Source organism: Chaetura pelagica, unplaced genomic scaffold (assembly GCF_000747805.2).
Source record: "Chaetura pelagica isolate M959 unplaced genomic scaffold, ChaPel_1.0 scaffold530, whole genome shotgun sequence".
Taxonomy (NCBI): domain Eukaryota; kingdom Metazoa; phylum Chordata; class Aves; order Apodiformes; family Apodidae; genus Chaetura; species Chaetura pelagica.
The window spans coordinates 851,539-879,273 of NW_009951793.1; the positions used below are offsets into that span (position 1 = coordinate 851,539).

At 45.8% G+C, this 27,735-nt stretch overlaps 1 protein-coding gene across 1 annotated transcript in view; it reads left to right on the top strand.

The window, feature by feature from the left end:
• CACNA1I (calcium channel, voltage-dependent, T type, alpha 1I subunit) overlaps window positions 1-27,735 on the top strand; it is a gene marked incomplete at its 3' end in the record, with an annotated part of 168,391 nt that overhangs the window by 111,164 nt on the left and 29,492 nt on the right. Inside the window, exons 5-11 of the mRNA XM_010006851.1 lie at window positions 5,926-6,085; window positions 8,275-8,590; window positions 9,261-9,353; window positions 15,191-15,497; window positions 17,528-17,931; window positions 26,589-26,740; window positions 27,383-27,568. Of these exons, the coding sequence (XP_010005153.1) occupies window positions 5,926-6,085; window positions 8,275-8,590; window positions 9,261-9,353; window positions 15,191-15,497; window positions 17,528-17,931; window positions 26,589-26,740; window positions 27,383-27,568 (1,618 nt within the window). The remainder of the gene's footprint in view (window positions 1-5,925; window positions 6,086-8,274; window positions 8,591-9,260; window positions 9,354-15,190; window positions 15,498-17,527; window positions 17,932-26,588; window positions 26,741-27,382; window positions 27,569-27,735) is intronic.

The window sequence follows — 27,735 nt, forward strand, 5'->3', positions numbered from 1 at the left end:
GTGGGTTGTAACAATGAACTTGGCAGTGTTGCATGCACAGCTGATTGGTTTCTCTTTGCAGCAGTTTGGCCCCGCATTTTAGCTGATACAAATTAATGCAATGTGTGAAATGACAGCTAAACCCGGGAATCAGCAAGAGGCCAGTGATGAGGGCCACAAGTTGGAGCACCAGCTTTCACAGTGCACACAAGCTGAGATTATTTTAACTACAGGGGTTGGCTGGAAAAAAAGGTGCATCTCTCTTTGTGTGCTTTCTGCAGAAATACTATCCATCTGCTGGAATGGTTCCTCAGTCCTGAAAATTCCTGTAAAGGAGCATGTGCAGGAAAATCCTGCCAACCCCATGCCAGCTGGGTAGACTGCCATGTGTCCTGGGGCAGGGGAGGAAGGAAAGAAGGCACGCTTGGACAAGCGACCTGGCTGAGGGACAGAATGATGCTTCAGTCTCTGCACTCTGCAAAATGCCATGCCAGCTAGAGTCACAAGTGCTGATGGGGAAGAGATTTGCTTTTGCTCCAGTTAAAATAACAATTGGTGGCTTGGCCCATGATGCAGATTAAGCTTGGTGCTGAAGAATTATGTTATTTTCCATCTGTTTTACTCAAAGCAAGGGAATGATTACCTCAAACTGCTATCTTCTTTTGACTCTGCATGCATTAGCTTTGTCCCTCACTGTAGAGCTGGGGAGGACTCGAAAGCCTAGGAGGAGGGTGACAAAAAAAGGTGCATCTCTCTTTGTGTGCTTTCTGCAGAAATACAATCCATCTGCTGGAATGGTTCCTCAGTCCTGAAAATTCCTGTAAAGGAGCATGTGCAGGAAAATCCTGCCAACCCCATGCCAGCTGGGTAGACTGCCATGTGTCCTGGGGCAGGGGAGGAAGGAAAGAAGGCACGCTTGGACAAGCGACCTGGCTGAGGGACAGAATGATGCTTCAGTCTCTGCACTCTGCAAAATGCCATGCCAGCTAGAGTCACAAGTGCTGATGGGGAAGAGATTTGCTTTTGCTCCAGTTAAAATAACAATTGGTGGCTTGGCCCATGATGCAGATTAAGCTTGGTGCTGAAGAATTATGTTATTTTCCATCTGTTTTACTCAAAGCAAGGGAATGATTACCTCAAACTGCTATCTTCTTTTGACTCTGCATGCATTAGCTTTGTCCCTCACTGTAGAGCTGGGGAGGACTCGAAAGCCTAGGAGGAGGGTGAGGTGTAAGAAAGCAGAAAGATCAGGGTTTCTAACCCTCTCCTGAGCTAGCCCGCTATTCAGGTCATGGAGTGATTAGTTTTAGGGAGTGAATCAGCTCAGCTCCTGGTCCTCACTCTTTGAAAGAGGTAGGGGAAAGAAGGTGAAGTGATAGAGTGATGCCAGGCAGGGACAGGTGGAGGTAAGTGGCCAGGCACACCTGCACTGTGCATCTGGCTCCAGTGGCCTGGAGCTGGCCTCCTCCCAGCCCTGCTCCAGCTGCTGGCCACTGTGTCCATGCTTACCCAGCACATGCCAAACGAGTCTGCTTAGCTGTGATGGCCAGGCTAATCAAGGTTGATGGCAAGTGTCTGGAGGGAGCTACAGTCACTGTAACATCTTCAGAATTTGTCAGGAAAAGCCTCTGGGTCCTGCTGGGGTGAGGCAGAGGATTTGTTTTGCCCGAACTCAGGAGGGAGTTCCATGACTCTGCGTTGTCTTCTGGCTTTGCTCAGTCCCGTGCTTCCCTCTGACAGCTCACTCCCCAGCACTTCTGTCACCCTCCTGCTGCTTTTCATCCCTGCAATGTACTTTCTCACCCCTGCAACCTCCACTGCTGTGTTGGAGCAGTGAACACATCCCTGCTGGGCTCGTGGCTTTACTCATGCATGATATCCTACCAGAAGTAGCCCTGCTGGGGAGATCACGTTGAGCACCCTTCCCCACCACTTGCCCAAGCACTTGGGTAAGCAGCACAGAAGCATTATCTGAGCATGGTTTTGAGAGGATCTTTCTTTGGATGCCCACAGCCAATGCCATTTCTTTTCCTCTTTTCCCCTGGTCTCCTCGTGAGGGTGAGTGGGGAAGAGAAAAGGCCTTTCAGAGTCCACACCTGGCACTCATGAATATTTAATGTTTCTAGCTTTTCTTCCCCTTGAAGAGCAGAACCTTTTCATATTTGATGCCCTGGGAGCCTGTTTGGTTGCTGAATGTTTCTTCGTCAGTGCTCTCCCTCCCTGTCCTTTCTCCAGACTGCCCAGCCCCTCTTCCTTTTTCTTCTCAGGGAACATCTTCTTTTTTCAAAGGTTGCTTCAGAAAAGGTCATTGTCCCTTTCATATTCCCTCCTTGCTGTGAGCCAGCATGGCTTCTGCTCTGCTGATGGTAAAGGATAAATGAGGATGTGAGGAAAGGCAGTGGTGGGGAGGGAGGCAGGGAGATGTGCGCACAGATGCTGTGTAGCAGTGTAGAGGCAGAGAGATGTAGGCACAGTGAGACAGAGAAGGAAGAGGAGCAGGCAGAGGTGCTGGAACGTAGGAAGGAGGCAGCAACAGAGCTTTGCTGAAGAACCAGCTTTCCAGCACCTTCCAGAAGTTGTCATGCAAGATGCACCCATACTGCTGTGGATGGGGTCTTATCTGGCGAAGGCCCCTTGGAAAGGAGAGGCATCCCAATTCTACAGGACAGGATGCTCCCCAAGCAGCACTTCCAAATATACTGCCTGCTCATTTCCATTGCCCTGCAGCTGCTTTGCCTTGTTATCTCAGCCACCAGGGTGTGCAGTAAATCATCACCCTCTATCTTAGGCTTTTCAGCCTTTCTCCATTTTCCTCTGACATCTCGTGAACGCTTGAGAAGCTAGGGACTGTTTGCACCCTGCTCCCAGTCAGGCTGTACAGACCCCAAAACACACTTCTCTCCGGGTCCTGCCTGAGTAGGACTCATCCCCTTCTTCCGTGAAAGTGTTCAGACACCTGCAGTAAGGTCCTTCCTTGGAGACCTGCATCGGATGCCTTAGTGTGACTGCTGGACCAGTCTGTCCCTTCCTGGGCCCAGGGGACTGCAAAGCCCAGCTGTGGACAGACCCACGCAGAGCTGCTGGCTCAGGAGGGGATGGGGAGGCTGCAAGGGCTTGCCCCCCAAAGTGCCCACAGGGTCTGGCAGAGGTGCAGAAGGGGCACTGCCAAAATGCCATGGTATAGGATGAGGCTCAGGGACTATGGCATGTATTTTGCAACAGGGGAGACAATGAAAAGGACATAGGTACTGAGCTATTTACACTGTGTCTTTCATCTGTATAGAAGTAGTAGTTGAAATACCTCCGCTAACTGGCTGAACTCAGCAGAGGAGGTCCATTTGATGGAAAACTGGTGCCTCTGGTGAAAAACGAGTTTCCAGAGCAATTGCTTTGTGGTTTAGGGCAGCAAGCAAAAGAGGCATTGTGCAAAGTGAAGTGATGGGTTTTCCTTAGAGGTGGTTGGCCCATGGGAGAATTGCAATTTATGTTTGGGTGGGTGTATCTTCAGCATTATTGCTTTTGGAAGAGCCAATCTACATATCTACAAGACCACAGCAATGTGCAGAGAAGAATAACTCTGTTCAACCCAAAGATTTTTAAAAAATAAAAATTTGGTTTAATTAGGGACTGAATCCACCAGAGCTGAAATTCTTTGTGATGTGGAAAAGACACCAAGTGCTGGGGCCACCTGCCTGGTGGCCACCTGCTTTACATGGGGTCACCTGCTGCTTCTTGGATTGTAGGCCAAGGTATTTGAGAGGGCCTGTCATGAGGGTAATGGCTATGAATCTGGAGCTATGGATAGCACAGTTCTGTACTATCAGTACCTCCTGTGAGAGGATGGAGAACGTATGGGTAGGCACAAAATTTCCAATGAAAAAGCAGGCAAGTTTTGCAAGTCACTTGTCTTCCCTTGAAACTTGGGCAAAATACATTTTTGCAAATTCTGACCCAACAAGCACATTGTCTGCAAAATTCTGGTGAGGATGACTGTTCTACCTGTTCTGCGTTTCAGTGTAAGGGCAGTCTCATTCTTCCCACTACTTCTGCTCTGAGATGGAGCTGGCATCCATTGATCTGAAAAATATCCCCTCAACCTTGCAGGGCTGCTGGCACAGCTTCCAGTGCCACTTGGCTCTCCCTCGTGTACTGACCAGGGCAGTTTATGAGAACTACTGAGCTCGTGCTGTGAAGCAGTGTTAATGCTGGGAACACACTGCACTGCAGTGAAGGTGTGTGGCCTTAAAGCCAAACGTTGCACCAGAGCCTGGCAGGTCACAGTGGCAGGCAGCAGGGCACTGTGCCTGGGCTGTTGGGCTTTGTGCAGTGATAGGTCAGAAAACTCAGAGTGACTCATGGCATATCCATAATCCCCAGCAAAGGGCTGGAGCTGCAGCCCTGCACTGCTGAGTGACTGATGTGATGTCAAGAAACTGCCTTCACTGGTGACTAGTGATGCAGCTGGGCAGTCAGGCAACAGGGCTTAGCTGCTGCTCCACAGCCTGGCCTTAGAGCTAATGCCATCATTCCTAGTTCTTCATGATCTCATGTAGCCATCGTTAAGCATCTTCTCCTTCCTACACATCACCTGCCTGCAAATACCACTCCTGTCTCTCCCCCACCTCCATCTGTCCCCAGAACATTCCCTCCTGAGCTAAACCACTCCAATGTCCTACACCAGCCACCCTTTTCCCTCTCCCTTCACTGTGTGGACATCCCATGCCTGTGTGTCCCTGCAGGCAGCACTTCCCTCCCTTCTCCACAGAGTAGGCAATGCAGGGAATAGAGATAGACCGTAACACACAGCATCTTGTGGCTAATTACTTGATGCTGGGCACACAAGGGGGATTAGCTTGTGCCTCAAAGGGCTGTCAGAGAATCCTAATCTTGTCTTCCCCTCCTCTTTCCCCTTCCACTGCCATCTGAAGTAATGAACTGGCTATAAATACCTAATTAGCTAATTATTTGCTGGCCTACATGGAACATCTTCAGTGAAGGAACTTCCTGGGCCTCCAGGGGAAGGACCTGTGTAGAGGCAAGGAGAGATGACTGCTTGAGGTCTGTGCAGGGGTAAAGGTGGTATAGTAATGCACAGAAGGTTTTTAAGACTTTTGCCATCCCTGGAGGAAAAGTCACCAGCTTCCTGGAGAAGTGAGCCTATCTTTATCCCTGCTTTTGTGGCTGCATGAGCTGAAGAGCTAGGGGAGAAGTAAAACCACAGAAATAATTCATTAGATAATTAGAAGTAATTAAAAAAAGGTTTTCTGAAACATTTGCACTGCCCAGATGTGCTGTGCCAACAGCATTTCAGGCTGTGTCTGCTACTTGTGTGCTCCAGCCCTTTGGGGAGGGAGGACTAGCCAACAGTGGAGAGTGTGGTCTCTGTGGCTGTCCCCTGCTGATACTGTCACTGAGAAAACCAATTTATGCCAAGTTGTGTGTGCTGGAGAGGTATCTCCCTGTAGGCAGGCTGGCCTTGGTCCATGGATGCAATTCTCACAGTTTGCAGCATGCAGTTTTTGAACTGGGATGACTTTCAGTCTCGCCCATCTAAGGATGGGACCACAGAGATGCAGTGCACGTTCGGAACAGAGTTGCCATTCCATTGCCTTTCTGGAGGGAAGGGGGAAGGAGAAATATTAATGAGGTAGCTGATGGTACCTTTTACTTTTCCTGCTGCAGACAGAGGCCTGGGATTGAGAGATCATAGCATCACAGCAGCTCTGCCGGCTGCTTGTCAGTAGAGGAAGTGGAACAATCATAAGTCTAGCCAGATTTGGGCAGTAATTAATTTCTGACACACTGCTTTTATCTTCATGTGGCTTTTTTTGGGGTGTTTGTGTGTCACTTAAACTTTCCTTTCCTTCTTCTTCTGTTCCTTTTCTCCCCTTTCTCTGTCCCTCCATCTCACTCTTGCTCCTTCTGGTTCTCTTCTCCTCCTTGCAGGCATGCGCATCCTTGTGAACTTGCTCCTGGACACCTTGCCCATGCTGGGAAACGTCCTTCTTCTCTGCTTCTTTGTCTTCTTCATCTTCGGCATCATCGGAGTGCAGCTGTGGGCTGGGCTGCTCCGCAACCGCTGCTTCTTGGAGGAGAATTTCACAATGTGAGTGCCTGGGAGATTGTGTCTCCTTCCTTTCTTCCAGGGACACTTCTCTTTCCCCTTCCCTGCTCTCTTGTCTCCTGCTGCCTGGCTCTCTGTGTATCACTTCCTCAAAAGCTGTAGGGTGACAGTGTGCAGAGTATTGGCTGTGCCTCACAATGGAAAGGGAGGGAGGGCAAAGGCAGCTGATTTTAATCTTTTGTTGTGGTCCACGTGGACTCATTTGGATTTGGCCAAAGCACAGGTTAGCATAGCTGCCTCCTCCAGGCATGCCCAGGGATTCAAGATACTGCTCCTACTCCCAAAAAGAGCTGAAACTGAAATACCAGCCATGACCTCTTTCTTTTGAACTTGCTCCCTCTTCAAAAATAACAACCTGAGGAATATTACAGAAAGCCACAGTGCTGCCTGATGCTTCCAGGGACATCTTTGGCACCTCTGAGATGGAGCTGAGGTCACAGTTCTGATAGTAGTGCTTTATCTCCAGAGGAAGGACACAGGGAGATGTTTGGAAAACATCAGGAGGTGCCATGGTGAGGTGACAGAGGGCTGTTGGGAGAGGTGACCCGCAGCTGGGTTATGAGAGCAGCTGAAAGTGAAAAACAGCTGCTTGAATGAGAAAAACAACAACAAACAACCAAACATGGGGAAATGTGGGTACAGTTCTGGTAGAGTGAGCCTGGAGCCACACAGGGGTCAATTACAGGTGTCTGAGGTTTATTCTGGGACGATTAGGTCAGGGAGGAGCTGGCAGAGCATGATTCTCCTCCTATCCAGAGGCAGTGGGATGGAAGAGCTCCTGCCTGATTACCCTCCTGGGAAGCAGAGAACCAGTTCCAGGGCACAGCTAGTCCTGTTGACTTTCTGGCTTTAGCAGATCTCAGGCTTTAAAATGTCTTCTTAAAACCATATACTAATCCCAGACATCCTGTCAGTTTAGACTGCTTAAAAAAACCCTAAAGATGTAGATCAGTTTAGACTGATTAAACAATTCTGAAGCTTTAGATCATCTCAAATTGGGAAAAAAAAAAAAGTGTGAAAATACAATCTGCAGAACAGCAGCAGTGTTGGAGAGTAGGAGCTGCTTAAAGCAGCCATTTACTGTGTTTATATATTCCTTGGGGGAAAATGAATGTTTAGGATGATTGTCCTTTATGTAAATCAGGGGTAGTACTGCTTTAATGTAGTGTAATTACATCCATTCGGAGTTGATGTAACCAAGCGAATTGAGGCCACAGCCTGCAAAGTGACAGATACTAAAAAATCTTTAGCAGTCCATTACTAGAGAAATTAATTCTCCAGGCACCCAGTTGACCAATGATGTGGATGTGTTACAACAGATCTTTGTGGTTTAGTGCAGCTTAGTTTAGAATCAGACACTTTCTCTCTTTCCTTTTTCATCAACACCTCCCTCTTCCAATGACACTTAGTGAAAAAGTCTACATGCCTGCACTCTGGAAGTTGTGGATTGTAGCACTGCAAGGAACGCACCAGATCCACCTTTCACTCTCCTGATTATTAGCTTGTCTCCAGCTAGGCAAGCATAGATTATTTTAATTATTCATGCATTTGGAAGGTGCTTGCATTATTTGGATAAAAGCATGTGAACTTGCCATGAAACATTGCACCCACAATGCCAACTGTCAAGGAGGAGTCAAAGTTAAGTCAATTTTAACTTTGCATTTCTTGATTTTAAGGCTTAGCTGTACAACTGTGCAGCTGTAATTATGCATGAACTGGATTATTTTTTTTTAGAAGTATAGAAGATTCACTGCCAAATGTTATAAAACATGTCTATCAATGGTTACATACATGAGCACATCACAGTGAAGCCTGATGAACTTCCTTAATATCACTGCATCTGATTTAGCTTTGATGCTAATGGAGAGAGTGATCAGAATGTAGATCTCTGCTTTCCAGCTTTTCTTCATCTCCATGCAATCAAATTGTGTAATTTAGCTTGGAGTGATCTCATAGCAGGCAAAGCTCTGAAAAATGGGGACTCACCCTGGAAATTTAGTGTTTTCCAGGAATCTTGCCTGCCATTCCCTTCTCCTGAAGCAATAAACCTGGAAATCCCTTACCCAGTTCCATCCCTATGTCAGGATGGGATCTCCCAGCTCCACCAGTGTCACTGATGAGAAACTGTCTGTCACAGCAGCTTTATAACTGTGTTTTTTTTATTCTTGCAGACAAGGTGACATTGTCCTGCCCCCTTATTACCAGCCTGAGGAAGACGATGAGATGCCCTTCATCTGCTCACTGTCAGGAGACAATGGAATTATGGGCTGTCATGAGATACCCCCAATGAAAGAGCGAGGCCATGAATGTTGTTTGGACAAGGATGATTACTATTACTACAACTCAGTCCGGCAAGAGTTCAACATCAGTGGCATGTGTGTCAACTGGAACCAGTACTACAACGTGTGCCGTACAGGCAATGCCAACCCACACAAGGGTGCCATCAACTTTGACAACATCGGGTATGCCTGGATTGTGATATTTCAGGTAAGACCACGTTAGCCTCCCAACAAGGCTCGAGCTATTTTTTTCTTTTTTTCCAACTCAATCTTTCTGTGCTCCCATGAAGGTTTCTGCAGGGTGTGAGGCAGCTGCAGAGAGAAAAGGGCCTGGTAACTACTCTGGCAGGAGAGACAGAGTGCACACCACAGTCTTCTTGAAGACAGTGAGGGACCCAGAGCTGTTTCAGGCCCTGGCTGAAATGAGCTACACCCTCCAGGCTGACTTGTATCAGCTTTCCCGTCAATCCATATCACTATAGCAAATAAGTCTATTTATTCTATTTTTTTTATTCCCAGCACATGTTGCAGATGGGAGCTGAAATCCGTGCCTTTTTTCTTTTCCACCGGCTGTACGCAGTGTCCAGTCCAAGGGGCACAGAAACCTGCTGCAGGTTTTCACCCACTGCGACCCAGGGAAATGAACTATTTTAATTAAATATTCCTGCTGTGAGCTAGCATGATCTCACAGGCTTTGACAGTATGCCAGTGTCACCAAGTAGGACCATGCTGATTTTCTGGAATGGAAATTTGGCCTCCTTGAATTGTTTCTCACTTACCTTGGGTTGCAACAGCTCTGCCAGTATCTGCCTGTATACACTGAGAAGTGAACTTTGAAAGCCTGCTTCCTTTGTTTCTCTTGTTGTTTGTCTTTGCAGGTGATCACACTGGAAGGGTGGGTGGAGATCATGTACTATGTGATGGATGCCCATTCCTTCTACAATTTTATCTACTTTATCTTGCTGATAATCGTAAGTATAAGGCTTTATGACTGCCAGCATCGCAAGCTAAGAGCCTACAAAAACAGGTGTTAGGTCAGCACAGATACCAGAGAAGCAAATTAGTTTCCCTGAATTTCTTCTGGGATTCTGAGTAGCCCAGTTGGTTGACTTTCATCAAGAGTCATTGACAGGATGGCATGATTGTCAACCTAGTTATTCTCTTTCACTCAAAAACTATGCTCAGGATTGGTTCCTAGAGATATACGTAACCCTATGCACAATGGAGTGCAAGATAATGTTCCCATCTGCAGATCTCTCCAAGTAAATTCCCCAAACCAGTAGGCTCAAAAGTACAGAAAACCATTTCTCCTTCTGCCCTCCTACTCAGTCTCTTTATACATTTTAAGCTTTCAAGTAATTCTTGAGCCATGCTTTATGGCTTTTGGCAGCACCTGAATTTCGCAGATTCAGGGTCTCAGATTTTGTCAGATTCAGGGTCTGTCACCCTGAATTACTTCCTCACCGTGAACAAAAAGGAGCTGCTGCTCTGAAAGTGTCAGCAGTCCAACATAAACTGTCTGTGTAAGATCAATTGTGGCTGTTGGGGATGGAAAGAGAGAAGTGTGTCCGTGATGAGAACTTAATAAGCAGTTTATAAGCCCCATAGATTCATACAAGTGAAGTTTCAAGGTTACTTTGCTGTAAGGACATTTGTAGTCAGTGTCTGGAAAGACAGGTGAGAAACGTGATGCCGTTGCCTCTTCCATTCCTCAAGCCTCCCACACATAAATGCGTTTTCTTGGAGGGAATATCCTTTCTAACAAGGAAGGATTTTGTTTTTATGAATTCTCTTGCACTTTTTCTACAGGGGGACCAAGGCTGAGTAGAAGGGAAAGACATGGAATGGATTATGGGAAGTATAAAATCTGTACACAGTAGGGGCACTTCAGTTCTAGGTTGCTTAGCCAGTAAGGACCTCCATGGGTTTTTCCAAGGCCTACATGCATTTAGATGGGCTGCTGAATGGACCTGGCTAAGACTCTGCTCTCCATCTACTTCTTGTCCTATTTGGCCTTGCCCTCCTAGAAATAGCATCTCTAGAAGCAGTCACCCAGTAGCATTAATAGACTCACCTGACACAGGATATAGTTTAAATTCAAATTGATATGCAGTGATTTGAGAGCAAACAAACCTTAATCCAGTTTCTGGGAGAATTATTGCAGCCTGTACATATAAGGGAATGGCACAAAAATATCTACTGGTCCGTTCAGGTCAGAGAACTTAAAAAAATGCAGAATCTCTGTGATACCCTTGATTTCTCCCTGCCTTCTGCCTTCACAAGGGAAAGACAAGGAGCCCTGTGGGCTGAAGCATGAGCCAGGACAGCAGAGGTGAAATTCACCTCAAGGAATGCTGCTTTTATTTTGAGGCTGGAGAGTCCCAAGGAGAGATGGTTGCAGAGGTATGATTGCATAGGATAGGAGAAGAATTCCCCACCACCTCTGTTCTCAAAGACAAACTGAATATCCACCACTTTTTGTGAGTTCAGAAAGCAATTATTTCCCATAGAATTTGTAGAGTTTGTTCAGATCTCCTACCATGTAGTAGATACTCAGTAGCTACTTGCATTTCCACTTTCAGCAGCATGGTAAGGGTGCCCAGATTTGTACAGTGTGCACAGAATTTACTCCTTGTCTCAGACTTAATCTCTCCCATAGCCAGGAAGGGCTGTGCAGAGACAGTGTCTAACCAGTGGGGTGGGCATGCCTGTCTACTGATGACCATTTCCAAAAACTACCCCTCACCCCCTGCTCCGAACTACATAGATTCTGTCAGTATATTTTTTGCTTCTAAACAGGAGCATCCTTCTAGTGCTGGCTCAGCTCATGTGGATTCCCAGTCACTCAAATATGTCTCTGAATTTGCAGTTGTTGAAGACCCTCAATTAAACACTCCACCTGAGATTTTACAGTAGTGTCACTGACATTTCTTGGCACTCCCTCCTCATTTGCCAAAGCCCTGTAGGTTTATTTCCATATAACACAGGAGCACATGGAGCTCAGCTTACTCTGGGGACTGCTCAGAACAAAGGAGCTAGATGAGATAATTCTTTTGCCATTGATGGAGTTACACCAAAAAAGTACCTAACATTTCTATTACCTTCTGTGCATGTGTAATGCAACTTTTGCAGCACATAGCAACACCACAGCGTGAACTTGCTATCTCTTGGTTTTGTTGTCCTGCTGCGTCTTCTTACAGAAATGGTGATCCCTCTTCAAGTCTTTCCAGTCTTTATCCTTCCCCCCTTCTCCATGGTTGAAAGACCTGGGTTTCTAAGCAGGATTGCTTTGACAATCATACTTCAAGCCCTGACTCTCTGCTTTTCCACATACATCCTAGCCTTGGCTCAAACGTACTCTTCTGGGGCTGGATCTTTGCAGCCTCTTCTCTAGTGCTATGCTTTCATCCATGCCTTCTCCTTCCCTCACAGAGATATTTTCAAACACCTTTAAAAGGGCATTACCTGTTCCTGCTCATCCAGCAGGAAGAAGGCTCCACCACCTGGATATATTCCTATGGTTAGGACTCCTGCATAGATGGCGTCTGCAGAGGGGAAGAGTGCTGGCTGACCCTGGCACTCAGACTGGCCTTGCAGAACAACCTAGTAAAAGCATTTTATGTATTCAGAAAATTGTAAATAGCTTCCCCGTCTTCCAGAGTTCAGGGAGGTGATGTGAAGGAAAGATTGTTTTCACCTCTTGGGTCAGTGTCTCATTTGAATCTTCCTGCTTGAGGTCCACCTGTTTCTTCCTTCACCTCTCCAGCTACTTGGCCACTTGTGTGGCTCCTGGACTAGAGAAAGCTCTTCTGAACTCTCATGCTGGCATACACATTGCAGCATTCAGTGGTATCCTTGAAGTGCTCTGGGCTTACGTACGTGGGCTTCAGAAGACAAGCTGGATATCCAGGCATAAACAATAAAAAAATGGGCAAGTAAGTCAGCATGTCCAGCACTACCAGATTTTATTAGATATTGCAGAGACAGGAATTGAACCTTGGGCTGAACAAGGCCAGAATTTGCTTAATCAAAGTACAGCTCAGTCTCAGGGCTGAATGTGTTGGGGTGCTTTTGATCAACAATCTCCTTCTGCCTCTGTCAGATGCTTTGTCTGACTCCATGCCAGACACTTTTGGTCTCTCTGCTCAGCTTGCGGCAATGGATTGCTCGATTATGAGCCATCTGGGACCCTTTCTGTCCTTCTGCTAGCTGGGAGAAAGTGTCAAGCTTGGCAGAGCCGTAGAGTTTATGGACTTGTCTGTCATCTTCTGGATTAAAAAAGCTCATTTGTTTTGCCTTTAGCGTTCATAGGTTGGAGGTTTAAGGCTTGGCAGCTAGTAACCATGTTCAGTCCTCTCACTCCTCCCCTTTTTGGTCACCTGATGGGACATCACAGCAAACAATGCTTGTGGGGACATGGCTTTGTTATGTGAAACCTAAACTCCCCTATGGATTCAACCCCAGACTCACAGTGTGATCCTGCTTGTAACCTAGAGGGAAGGTGTTGCAAGTCTTAATAGTTTACTCTTTATGGGCTTGTTGGAAATTGAAGACTACCAGGCAGTGTCACAATTAGGATTCCAGAAATGCACCCACAGCTGGTGTCCAGCTTCCAGCCCTGCTTCACTTAGGGCAAGCTGAGGGAAATAGCTGAATGGACAAACCTGCCTGAGTGGCATGTGGTGCTGAGGGGGAAGGAGGCAGGAGAGTGCATTGGAGAAGAATTTGGATTCCCAGTCATATTTTCATCAGTGAAAGCAGGCAAGACATCATGGGCTAGGGGAAATCTTGAGGGAACGCAAAGGAATCTGAACGAGGCATCAATTTAATTTTCAAGGCCACATACAGAAGCTGAAGGGAAAATAGGATGAAAATAGGTGGGAGGAGAGGGAAAAGAAGGGTTCAGTGATGAAGAGAAACAGAATTAGAACAGCTTTGAAGGGTGCTGAGAGGAGGAGAAAAAAAAATAAAACCCCTTTATTTTGAGATGATTTATTGTCCTTATGCTAAATACAGTTGGGAAGGGCTTCATATTTCAAAGGCTTTTTCAAATGCTATCAGGGACACCTCCCCTTTGAAATACTGAGATATACTGTACTCCAGACAGACTCAGCCTCCAGACAGAGCTGCTGGGCATCTGTGTGCAAGAGAAGGGGACAACCAAGGGAGCAAGCTGGTGGGGGAGTGGCAGGGGCAGTGTACTAAGGGGAAGGCTGCTTGGGTAGAAAAAACAAGTTGGGGTACATGCTGAAAAAAACTCAATGTTTTCCGTGCAGAGGGATTGGGGTTTGGTTGTTGCCACCTTTGCTTGCCCTTTCCCCTTTGCTTGGAAGGTTATATGGGGGAGGATACATGTGTGAGGACAGGAGAAGGACTGGATCCAGCTCTGTGTCAAAGCTGTATGCTTGGAAAGGAGAGACAGGGAGGTGAGATTGGGTTCTGTGTGGGTTTGTACAGGACGAACAGAGTACGAGGATGTCCCTTCACAGGGTTGCTCCCTGGTTCAGGGGAAGAAGAAATCTTGAGCTGGTGGTTCCTCTCCTCCCGAGGGCTGCCCCACGGAGTCCATTTCAGAGCAGCACAGATGTATGATCCTTGATCAGAGATCAGACTCTGCATTTTATCAGTGCTCTATTGCCACTTACAGCTCTACAGGGAGTAGGCAACAATCAAGGCCTCACAGCTTTTGAGAATTATTTTGAACGTTGTTACCAGCCCTTTTATGTATGAAATTCTCCTCATATTGAAGCCCAGGTTTTATCCTAAGTGTAATGGATAGCTCTCCTACTGGCGATTCATCTGTAATTTCACAATATATGACACTGACAGTGAGATTTTTACCTCCAGATCTCTCAGCACCAGGAAATATTTGCTCCATTTTACAGATAGGAAAGCTGAGGGAAAGGAATCTTCAAGATGTAAAATAAGCCTGGTAGACTTTTTGGCTTCTGTATGGAGAATAATTTTGGGTTCTGTGTAGAGAATAGGAAGAACTTGGGCATTTTGTTTTGTTTCTAAGAAGTTGGTGGAGTGGGTTGTGGTTCTTTTTGCATTTGAAATGGAAAGCCTACCTAGGCCAGAGGACAAATAAAGTAAGGGTTAATGTAATGTGTCAATATAATGTATCAGAAGGATCAGAAGAATAGAAATTTATCAAGGGAGGACTTTTTGCCAGACAGTATTTGGTGTCCCTCTCAAAGTCATTAGTTTTTGTAAATTCCTCTTTGATTTGAAGAGCTCATTCATTTCAGTGAACTGCCATCTCCCTGTAGGGTGAATTAAGGTCTAAATGGTAGAAATAAATTCAGTGTTCTGAGAATACTGACATGTCCTCCTTCAAGTGTTGTAGACCATAAATGACAGAGTATGATTTTTGCAGTAGTAAAAGGGCAAGCAAAGGGGAAAATAACAGAACTACCAAACTAGTCCCCTATCTCCCATGTTCTGTTTAACACAAAGGAGGGGAAAAGAAAAAGTCCAGTTTTCATCAAACCCTTTGCAGGTAACTTCTAAATTACTTGCTAAATGTCCCAAAGCCTGCCAAAAAGCAGGCTTGTGTTTCCTGAATTTCAGTTCAGAGCTCAGAATCCTGCATGGACATTACATCAAGTGAGATCTCAAAAACAAGCTCAGCCAACCCTGGCTTTCTCTGAAATCCCATCTCTGTGTGGAGACTGGTTCCGGTTCCTCTGGCTGCCTCCAAGTCCCTCTCCTCTCCCTCTCCCCTCCTCTCCTCTCTTACCTTCTCCCTCCCACATGTTCTTCCTCGTGCAGACACTGACTGCCCCTTCTTCTTCTTTGCTACTAGGTGGGCTCCTTCTTCATGATTAACCTGTGCCTGGTGGTCATCGCCACACAGTTCTCAGAGACCAAGCAGCGGGAGCACCAGCTGATGCAGGAGCAGCGGGCTCGGTACCTCTCCTCCAGCACTGTTGCCAGCTACATGGAGCCAGGAGACTGCTATGAGGAGATCTTCCAATACGTCTGCCACATCCTGCGCAAAGCCAAGCGCCGCACCCTCGGGCTGTACAACAGCATACAGAGCCGGCGCCAGGGCCACGCAGGGCCGAGCGATGCCGGGCGAGGCGCGAGCCAGAAGAGCCAGAGGCGTGACAGTAAGGATTGCTTGGGTAAAGGTGGAAATGGGAGAGTAACTGGGAGCATCTCCATGTGCCAGCTTGTCAAAGGACCCGTGCCTACAAGGCACTGAATTAGAATTAACCTTGGCCATTGAGCGTGGGGCCGTGGCCAACACCACCAGGCCAACAAGGTGGGGATGACCAGCAAGAATGGGAATATCATGGTTTGACTCGGGATCAGCCATCAAACAGCAACAATGCTCTCTATCCTCTCCTTCTCCCACTCAGATTGGGAAAGGAAAGAGATTTAGGAGAGAGGCTTCTGGATTGAAAACTAAATTAAATAAGTTTAATTAAATACTATTGTTAAATAAAAATATGTATAAATATATACAAATATGTTCAGGAATGTGCAAAACTCCTATCACCTCCTCCCACCCCCAGCAACTCCCAGTATATTCTCCTGAGATGGAACAGTCCTGAAAAAGTCCTGAACCACTTCCTGAGATAATGACAAGACTGAGAGGAGCTGAGGGCAGATGTACAGGGGTCAGGAACACATGGGCCTGGGGTTCAAAGGAGATGAGTACACAGAGTCCTTCCTGGATGCCAGCTATGAAAGGAAGAGGAAGGAAAAGGGGCTTGACATCCGTGATCCCTGAATTTATACCAAGAGTGACGTATATATGGGATTGAGTAATTTATTTGGCCAATTTGCCATCTGTCTAGTCCACTCCTCCCTACAGGAGGGTTGTAGATACGACTCTTCTGTTCCTTTAGCATCTGAAGCATCAGATCTGACAAGCAGAGCAGAGTGTCCTTGGTCTCTCAGCAGTAATTATAAACATTTTGGCATTAAAAGAAAGTTCACTGAAGGGGAAAAAAAAATAAATTTATCAGTAAAAACAAAATTGGCTAGATCCTGCCTCAAACCAGGACAAACAGGGGTGACCAGCAAGGAACATGAGAAACCTGTGTCTGAAACCCAGAGACCGTACTGGGATAATATTAAAGGCACTGGCTGAAGATGGTAAAGATCTCCAGGTGTGGTATAGCAGGGTGCTGATAGCCATTTGGGAGAAAGAAGTATTAGGGGCATGTGATGGAGTGGCACTAAGGATTGAACTCATTGATATAGCAAGTCCCCCAAAAGTCTCCTCCCAAACTGAGTTACTGTGAGACTTCAAGAGAGAGGGAAAGGGACTAGAATTGTAACAGGGTGTCTCCTGAACCAAGGGAGCAATAATGAAGAAGTCAGTTTGATATGGAAGGGCAGTGGATGCCAGTTTTTATGGATGGCCAATTAACTTTGATTCCTGGCCTGAAAAGTGACTGTAAAAATGGTTTTATAGAGTTAGTGTTAACTACCTGCTAATGCCTTTCCTAAGTTATACTTCCATTAACAAGCAAAAATCAAATTTTCCTTCAGCTGGTGTTGCATGCTTAGTCTTTCTTTTTCTCTACTTGCTGGGAGAAAAGTTTCCGCAGGCTTCACGCACTGTGTTAATGAATTAATTGCTTCATTCCCCCAGTGTCCATTTGATCTTCCAGTTCTGCTTCAGAGCACACAGACTATCAGAAGGAACTGTTCTTACACTACTTTTTGTGGCTTCTTGAGATGCTTTGCTGAAGTAGCATCCCTAATTTAGAGAGCTCAGCTCAGCATGTGTTTTCCTGGACTCCACCTGTAGCAGTTCAGGCCAAAAGCAGCCCTTGCAATTGTTTTTCCCCTGGTTCCCACTTAACACAAGCTTCTGAGTCTCAAGCTGTTACTCCTGCATCAGACAAAACAGTTCTTCCTCTGATGGACGTGAGCCCCCATTGAGCCTAATCACTGGCAGTTGAACAGCACTATGCCTTTTGGTGACCCAGCCAGTCTGTCAGTGTAAAGCCCTCAATGGCAACAGCTTTTGTTGCTGCCCTTGAGATGATGTGCTAGTGTTTAACGATCCTTACAGCTAAAAAGCCCAGCTGTCCTGTCTAAGAACCTGGAAGCCAAACAGCTGCCCAGTTTCAATGTCTTTTTCAAAGCCTTCTCCTTTGAGCATGCTCATTTCTCTCCCCAGGGCTTTGCCAGCAGCACAACTCTCTTAACTGCCCTTCTCAGGGCTTAGTCCAGCCCATTGCTATGACAGCAACCTCTGATCCCACCAACTGCCCCCGATGCCGTAGTGGGGAGCAAGAACCATCCCGAAGGCTCTCTGTCCTGGGTAGTGCTGACTCAGACCAGGTGGATGGAGGAACCAGTGAAGAGGAGGGAGAGGACAGCAGAGAGGACCAGGATGCCTCAGCACTGGAGAAGGAGGAGGAGGAGGTGGAAGAAGGTGGACGGCTGAAGCTCTGCAGTGATATGTGGCGAGAAGTGAGGGTCAAGCTTCGAGGGATTGTGGACAGCAAATACTTCAATCGTGGGATCATGATTGCAATCCTAGTGAACACTATCAGCATGGGCATCGAGCACCATGAGCAGGTAAGGCACTTCATGGCATAGGGTGGGCAGTGGGGACTGGTGAACCCTGCTCAGGGTTACAGCCTTGATAAACAGCTGATGAAACTTGGTGGAGGCAGAGATTGAGCAATTTGGACCCAAGGCTGCATCACGGTTGATCCCAGCACAGCTTTGGAGAAAGCCTCAGGATCTTGCAGATTCTTCTCTTCCTTATCCCTGCGCTTAATCACTTTCACTGCTTTCATTTATTTTCTTCTCACCTCCTTTCAATCCCTCTTTTCCTCCCTGCTCACTTTCATCCTTCTGTTTTTAGTGTTGATTTTTTTTGTTGTTGTTGTTTTTTTTTGGTTTGGTTTTGGTTTTTACCCTGTCTTCTACTTCATCTGCTTCTCTTTCCTTCACCTTCATCTCTTCCATCTTCCTCATCTCTCTCTCTCTCATTTCTCTCTTCATTAGTTTACTGAATCCTTAGTCTGTTTGGTTAATTTAATGTGCCCTCTGGGGATGTCACAGGCACTTCACCAGCATCTCAATTCAAATCCATCAGCTTTCTTTTTCAGCTTAATTAAGAGATGCCTGAGCACAGTCTACCTACACAAGAAGGCTAGGAAAAATACCACCTCCCATCTCCAGGCATTCTGGGGGCTCAGATGGCTTGAGCCTTTTATTAGCCCTGACAACAAGTGATAGACAGGTCAGACCAGCCCAGCATTACTGGGCACAGATTTGACTTTCATGCCAACAATTAGCAGGCAGCTCTGAATCAGCAGTGCACTTTATCCTAATGACAGACCTGTGAGATGGAGAAGGATTGGGTGCCCTCATTTTATAGCTGTGAAAGGGGCTGTGTCTACTTTGTGATGTGCAGAACCAGCTTCAGAAGGTGTTAAAAACCCCATTACTTGAATCTGCACTGCTGTCTGGCAGCTCTGCTGCACTTCATGTTAAACGAGTCCATGCTGTACATCCATGTCTCAGACCTCTGCCACCAGTCTGAATGTGACCATCATTCACTCCATGTGTTTGCCCAGATCACAAAAATAAGAGATCACTCCACTACTGAAATGCTGCCTGTGTTGAAGCTTTGGAGCCAAGGTGAAATCTAGTCCTGAGCACAGTCTCAGGCAGCAAAGGGACAGACTGTGAGTCTGGTGCATGCAAGGCATTCAAGTTTGTCCTGCGCTGTATCTGCATGGAGATATCTTGAGACTCAAGGTATCTTAAATTCGTGATTAAGGCAGAACAGTGTCTTAGACAGTATTTGAAGCCTCAAATGTCTGCATCCCACCCACATACCAAGCATTAGACCATTTTTCAAAGCCCAGATAGTTTCTGATATGAAGATGGGTAGACTTAATTTGATCCCAGAGTGCGAAACTGCACTGGATAGTTTGGTACCAGAAAAATACTGGCTGAAGCTCAGAGGAGAGGAGAATGAAGAAGAGGCTGGAAGGGTTGACTCATGAAACCAGATAAAAAAGAGCGATGTATTTATCACGTACCAGAGAGATGACTAAGGGCTGAAACCCAGGACAATACGAAAACTGCCCACTGATGTTTTAAAGATGTGAGCATCAAGCATGGAGAGCTATTGTTCATTTTAGTTCATTGGAGACAGTGTGAATTAAGAGTTTAACAGAAGAATATTAGAGCTGGAGGTAGAGAATTCACTCTCATGTTCTGGCTATTGTGTGAGCAGATTTAAGCCCTTCTAGACCGCCTCTGCTGTGTTTGTACAGCCCACAGCAGAGTGGGATGTGCCTGCAGCCTCAGGGTTTCTAGTAGCAGGCTATTAATGACACATCCTTAAAGTTATGCTATCACTTTTTATCTATAAGTAGCTAGGAAAAGCTTATGACCCTGCATGCTGTGTCTACTGGAAAGACATGTCAGCAGAATTGATTGTAACTGAAAAATGTAGTGCAGCCTGTTTAAAATATATTTGCTGAATCTTGTTTCTCTGGCACAAGAAGATTTTAAAAACTTAAAATATTCAGACCATACCATGAATTCCAGGTCCATTTCAGTCAGCAGTTAACTCAAAAGCACCCAGGCATTTGCACTTCCCTTTGCTCCCTTTCAGTTTTCCTCAAGCCATGGAATCAGTCTATCTCAGACTGCTTCTTCATCACCTCCTTTTCTCTCCTTCCTTTCCCTTTCTCCTGTTGTTTTCCCCCCAGAAACATAAATTTGCAGTGAATGATACCCAGCAAACCCCCCCTGTCCACAGTGATCTATGATTTGCAGGGTGACGCCATCCCATGACTGAAATAGCTTCTGTTCCTTCAGCTGCTTCCTCGTATGAATGTCTCCTGGCCCACAGCTAATGTATATAGGGACCTCTTGAGCTTTTCTTTTCTGGTGCATAGGAGATCACAACCCCAGACACTCTCTGGGGATGTGTCTGTCTGTAATGTGTGAAGGTGTCACAGGTTTGAGCAGCTCATGGCACGTCCATCAGCTCCTTGCTGCTTCACTTTTTCATGGACTATAAACATGTCAGTTGGCTCTCTGACCAAAGGACCCAGCAGTCATCAGGTTAAAGGGTGAGAGAGGCTGCAGGAGCCATGCACAAGGTTCAGGCTCAGAAACACAGGAACCTGGGGGACAGAGCCCGTGTGCGAGTCTCACTTTCCAGTCCTGAGCCTTGACCAACAGAAAGGAAAACATGAATCAAAGTTACTTGTTTGTTACAATTTGGGGTTTGATATTTACAATTTTTTTTTAATTATTTTTTTTTTACTTAACCTTACAACTCAAACTACTTTACTCAGATCCAAATCACCTTGGAATTCAGCTTTGTGTAGCTTGTCCTGTGTCCCTTGTCCTGTCCTATTTTGTATGACCAAGATAGCTTCCCACCTGCTTATACATCCCTATATGATCTGCACTGCTATGAGTCATTTTTAATCCCTAAGCTTATCACAGGTTATCACTTGTAAATAGATAAGTTTATTCAAATCCATCAGTGTGCATTATACCATGTAATAGCCTCAGTATTAGGCCTTCAGATATTGCTGTGACATTGCACAAGCCAAAATCCACCATAGCAAGCTTTGTCCTGCTTGAAATAGTTTTTGCAGTTCTTCAGATTTGCTTCTACTTGGAAGTGCCTATTTTTAAAATCCAGTGTAGAAAATGAAGATATTAGATGCTTGTGACTATCCAGAAGGATCCTTTTAAGAGGCTTAATGTTTTAATACTCACAGAGAATCTGGTGCTTCTTCCTTTTCTCTCTTATTCAGCATGAGGTTGAAAAGCTGCTCCCAATTGAGTGTCCCAGGCTGTCTTTCTCATAGATTTCTCAAATGGCCTGTTGGACTCAAGCTTCTTTCCCATTAGCAGCCAATAAGACAATTGCTGAGTAACTTCTTCTCTAGTATCTGTTTACAGTATTCCGTGGCACATCACATCAATACTTTATGAGGTCTGCCTTGTGTGGATCAAGAGATGATCTCTTGTTTCCTAACTACACCAGCCCTGTGGATCAGTACCTTTATATCCCTTAGTCTGTGTGATTTCCCTTTATACCAGCATTTATTGCATCCACAAGTTCATATTTTACAGTTATTGCTTCTCTTTTTACTATTTGCTGCTTGCCAGAGACATTCAGGAAATGTCCAAGCCAGCTCATCATACTGACATTTAGTAAATGATGGAACAGTCTCCCTGGGGTGGTAGATGAAAACACGTTACTTCGGTCTTGCAAAACTAGAATATAACAAAACATCAGGAAATCCTGCATTGCTTGTGAGGTGGTGATTAGTGTAAGCCAAAGCTGGCTGATATGTCCCATGGCTGATTTCTATGACTCTTGACTATTGTCAAGCAACTTCAAAATGGTGAGTAAAAATGGACAGGCTGGAGAAACCTCTCTATGGAATATTTCTCTCATGTTCTCAGAGGTAGTGATGTGCAGGTATGTTTTGGTAGGGCTGCTCTGCGTAGATGACATAAACTACTTTTCAGTTTCTAGACAGCTGCACATTTACTCCTGTTGAGGAGAAACTTCTGCAGGAGCTTGGTGGTCTGCTTATTCTTAACCTTGTCTGTAGTGCAAGAATTTCTGGCTGCTGTCAGATACTGGACTAATTATGTTTTCAGTCTAATCTGACATAAGAACTCCAATGTTAGTAAGAAACTGAAAATGGGAAAAAAGCTGAGCCACTGCCCTCTGTTACCCCACTGTAGTTTCTCATCACAAGGCAAGAACTCTGAAGTAGATCTGAATTGTACGTTTCAGTCTTAGTATTTGACCTGTGCTGTTAGGAATTAAGGACTTTGTGCCATGAAGGTGTGAATTAGGTAGTTTCATGCATTTAGAAAGAGAGCCGTATGCAGAGAAGGTGAACCAGTCTGGTTAAAATTCTGGCTCTGGGCATGCATTGCCCCCTGGGATCTTTCTCCCCTGCAAGCCATGCTTCTCACCCCAATACTCAGCTTCCACAGCTTTGTTCAAGTTTCTGTCCTGATGTGATGGATAAATCAGTCTGTCCTGGCTTGGCAGTATGAGCAGACCACTTCTGGGGAGATTTCTGGTGTTCCTGGGTTGTGGTTGGACTAAAACAGCCTTGAGTTCAGGCCTTTCCTTGTGGACACTCCAGTTTACAGTTTCTGGGTAAAACTGGGTGGCCTGGGAGGAGAAAATCTTGCTAATGGTTTTGATGATAAATGCCTGAGAGTTGCCTGTGGGAGCTCTCACAACTGTGAGGTAACACGTCCATTATGTTGGGGGTCCTGTGTGTCAATAGGAAGAAAAGGAGAGAACAACATTTTTTCCTGTTTGCTTGCCCCCTTCATAAAGTTCACACTACCCTGGCCAGAGAGAGTCCCTTCCCCACTAGTCTTGTCCTAGCCATCAGCACTGTCCACTGTCACTCATGGCCACACTGCCCCAGATGCGAGGGCATCCCCACACAGGACACAGCCCCCCCCCCCTCCACTCTGCAGCTCCACTCCCAGCTGATGACTCTTTGCACTCTGCTGAATTATCTGTATCCCCAGAAATGGCTGTGATGCAGGATCTGCCTTTAGCCAGTGAGTGATTCCCTCTGACTTGCTTCTCTCAGTTTTTCATTATTTTTTTTTTCCCCCTGACTTTATTCCTTTGTGTTGCTCTTCCCTCCCCAGCCTTTTTTCCTACTCCATTTTTAAAAATCTCTCCTTCTCTACTTCTTCTTTATTTTACTTTAAATTGCTTTTTTTTTTCAGCTTTTTTTTCCTTGATTTCTCTTTCACTGCCTTTCTCTCTGCTCATCTCTCTTTCCTTTCCTTGCCCAGTCTTTCCTACTTCTCTCTAGGAAGGATACTTTGCTGGGGCTGATTGATGGGCCATTAGAAAAAGATTAACAGGTGGAGGCTTGACTAGAGAAACAGATGTCAGGGAGGGAAGGAGAGACTGGGGAACAGGTGACCTTTTCCAAAACTGAGATACAGGCACAGCTTTTCAGACATCAATTGCTGCCTATGACAGCACAAGAGAGAGCATGTGGACAGCAGAGAGGAGGATAATCCAGCATCATAGCTTGTCTCTTCTTCACATTCCTTTTTCTCACTGACATAATAATTTGATTCAGGCTGAAATTGGCATCTCTGTTTAGCATATGGACCTCATGCTCCCTGCAAGTGTTATTATTGCCTGGCTCTCCATGAAGTGATGATCTTCATCTTTACCTTCCCATGTCCACTTGTTCATTCTTTCTCTTTCTTCTCTCTTATCTCCCCTTCTTTTCCCCTCATTTTCTGGATGGTTTTGTTGTTGAAATGTAATTATGGATGGAAATTGAGCTATCTCCCCTTTTCTGATTGTAAAAAAATTGAGTATTACAGTAAAAAGCTGCAACAAGGAATGTAAGAAATTAGCAAAGGGTGAAGGAAGCTGCAGGTGTGAGAAGCACTTTTCAGCCCATCTGCTCACCTGGGAGGATCTGGGCCCTTAGGTCTCCCAGAGCAGGGGTTAAAGCAGCCCACAGCTTCAGGGGAGCGTCAGACCCAGAACTACATTCTTTCCCCTTCCACCAGCTGAATAAGTAACAGGCACAGCCAATACAAAGCTTCAGAAAAACAGCAATTTTGTAGTCCAGGGGGAGAGACCATGAGTCCCCTTCCTAGTAGACACTAATGTTGAGTTCATGGTGAAAGTATTTGCTCTGACCTACAGGGACTCACTGTTTTGTTTTCACAGTGCCAGGAGTGTCTGTCCTCTTGCCCTGAACAACAGACTTTTGCAGTATTCTTGTCCCCATCCACTTTATGTGATGCTTAAAATAGTGGCCTTGTGGTCAGGCACAGCTCAGAGCAATGTGAAGGAAGAGGGGAGTCTTCAGCCATCTTTTCAACATGAGTGTCCAAACATGGAGAGCAGCACTGCCTGCTACCAGAGCCTGGGTCAGACTCACCTAGAAAGGTTGGAGCTGGGGCTCAGTGGCACACTAGGTTAAACATAAAATATGTAACCTTGTCTGAAGTAGGACATACCTGCCACAAGGTAAACATGGAAATTTGGGCCAGAAGAGCCTCGAAGAAGTGTCCTGGAGCTGTTGTGCCTTGTCCCTTCACTTGGGCAGGTGGCACATCTTCACCTGGAGCAGGTCCCCACCAGTTGCTGATTGGGAATGTGATGGCAAGCAGCATGCTACAGCCAGGTGGTAGCCATGCTACACCCTTGCTGCTAGGTCGGTTGCAGTCCTAGTCCCTTGGTGAGAGGTGCTTTAAGCAGATGAGTCCTTCCCAAATTCAGTGCAGGTAATGCCTCCATTTCACAGGGGATTGCAAGATCCTGGCATCCCTCATCAATGACATCAACACAGCCTCTGTCTCCCTCTGAAGAAATATTTGATCATTCCTGAGGAAACAGTCTAGTCCCTTTCCTGACCTTGTCAGAGAAGTTTCCAAGGCTGCACACACTGAAGAAAAAGTCATTAATTCAGAAAACAAAAGGAAATGTAATTTAATTTGCTCAGTGTCACCGTTTGACTCAGGTCCGACAACAATGCTCTCGATCCCCTCCCCCTCCCACCCAGGTAGGGAAGGAGAGAGAGAAAAAGAGAGAGACTTGGCTGGATTGAAAACTAAACTACACAGCTTTAATTAAAACACTAATGAATAATACAAGAAAATATATACAATTATATACAGATATATTCAGGTATGGGCAAAAAAACGTCTCGCCTCCCCCCACCCCAGCAACTCCCACAGCACTTCCCTGAACTGGGAAGAGTCCTGAGGAATCCCGGAGCTGCTGCTGGAGAGAGAGAGTTATGGGGGTCAGGAGATCTCAAGCCTAAGGGTCGACGATGATGGATGAACAGAGTCCTCCCCGGATGCCGGCCATGGACGGAAGAGAAGGGAAGAAGAAGAAGGAAGGAAGCTGTCTTCTGCGATCTCTGACCTTCCTTTGAGCTTACGTAGATATATGGAATGGAATATCTTTGGCCAATTTTGCTGTCTGTCTAACTCAGCCTCCTACGGGGGGGTCACAGATCTCCCCATAGTGTCTGAGCCGGCAGAGTGCAGGTGCGGCCTTGAAGCCTCAGTAGTTAGAAAAACATTCCACTGTCTTATCAGCCTAGCAGAACACACTGTTGCTAGTTACAAGAAAGCTTACTGAAGGAAAAAAAAATCAGTAAAAAGAAAAATTGGCTTCATCCTGGCTCAAACCAGGACACTCAGACTTGTTCCACTGATGGAATCATTAAAACACTTTCTCTCATATGCACAAACACATTGGTTTCTGCTGGAGAAAGCTGTGTCACTGGGGCTAAAAGATGTGTCAGAGATTCAACAGAAAAAAAAAAAAGAAATACACCTTAGGCAGGGTCAGATTGCCTTTTTTTTTTTTTTTTCATTCTTTCAACACAGTCATCTTGTGTCACTCGTGGAAGTTTTCACCTTATGCATCTGCCTTTCTCCTCTTGCTGTCCACATTTCTCTTTTCCTCATCTTGTCCTGCTGTTCCTTACAGGTAGGTGTTAGCAGTGTGCCCCTCAATGCTGTTGTCTTATTCATCCAGTCTGACATTCAGTTGGGTAATTATTGAGACCTCTCTGAGGACAGAGGGATGAGAAAAGACTGCTGGAGCAAGACTGGAAAACTGATGCATGTCAAGGATTAGGTGGGGAGTGGGGGAGAGAAAAATGGGGACTGGAAGAAACAGAGGGGAAAGGCGGAGAAAAGCGCAGTGTGGCTAAGAGGATGATGGGGAACTGGTTTGCTGTCATTCAAATGTTTTCAGAATTTCAGCAAAAAATTTGTCCAGCTACCTGTGGATACCTCAGAGAAAGAAATCCTAGAAGAAAGAGGTTAACCACAGATAAACCTCTTTTGCCCTGCTTCAAAAAATACTCAAGTTCTCTGCACAAAGTAAAGCTGCTTTTAGCTGGGAGACCAGGGTAGGGAGTGGGATATGGGAGATACTTGGTCAGCCTTGGCTGTATGAATGGCAGTAAGGCCACTGACTCCCTCTAATAAAAGTATTTGCTAGGACATAATGTGTGATGAAGGCAGTAAATCTGCAAAGGAATTGGAGTGCAAGTGGTTCCATCCAGCTCCACTCTAATCTCACTCATGGGAGCTTCACAGCTCCCTATAAAGCTTGTCACCTGGGAATGCTGGCATTCTATTTCCCATAATTTCAGGGCTCTTACAGTTCTGACTCTCTGAATTTGCCTTCTCTCCAGCCAGAGGAATTGACCAACATCTTGGAGATCAGCAATGTTGTCTTTACAAGCATGTTTGCCCTGGAGATGATCCTGAAACTTGCAGCTTTTGGTCTCTTCGATTACCTCCGCAACCCCTACAACATCTTTGACAGTATCATCGTCATCATCAGGTGACAAGAGCCTTGGGGATTGACTGAAATACAGATAGAAAAGGGTGCCACAGAGCTTGCACATTTTCATTTGCCTTTTTAAAAAAAAATAATAAAAATGTGACAGCAATACTAGGGGGAGCTGAGCAGATGCACAAAGCCAAGGTTTTGGAAAAGCAGGTGTTTCCAACACCTCGTGACCCTAGCCAAGCAGCACAGCATTTTTGCCCCTCAGTTCTCTCCCTTGTAGAATGGAGGAAATTGCAATAGCCTTGGAAAAGCATAGCAAATATTAGCTGTGAATAATTTGAAAAATTAACAAATTAAGGGTGCTACAAAGGTTTAATGCATGATAGAAGAACTTGTCTTGCTGGAATTTAATGCTGCCATCCTTTCCCCCTTCCTGCAACATGTTTGTGTTCTTAAGGGAGAAATGCAGCTTTCTACACTGAAGTATAAGCCAGTATAGATGCACTTCTAATTAGAACTTGCTCAAACAGATTTTTATTTTTTTTTTAATCTGACCCCTTTATACTGGCTGCCAATGCAGAGGTAAAAACTTGGATTAGCATTGTTATTCCTCTCTCTCTTTCTCTCTCTCTTTCTTTTGTTCGTTCATTTGTCTGTCTTTTTGTCCCTGGCACTCCCTGTGCTGGGCCACAGCATCTGGGAGATCATTGGCCAGGCGGACGGGGGCCTCTCTGTGCTGAGGACTTTCCGTCTCCTGCGGGTGCTGAAGCTGGTGCGGTTCATGCCTGCACTGCGCCGCCAGCTTGTGGTGCTGATGAAGACTATGGACAACGTAGCCACCTTCTGCATGCTTCTCATGCTCTTCATCTTCATATTCAGGTGGGGAAGCAGTTGGTTGCCTCGCAGTGTTTTGGAGAGGTACTGCCTGGCTCACGCGGATGGCAGCTTCAGGGCACAACTGCATGACTCTTGCTTGCTCAGGCAGCACTGGAGAACATTTATTTGTTCACAAGGGCTGACGTTGCCACTGCCCTAAATTGGGTTCA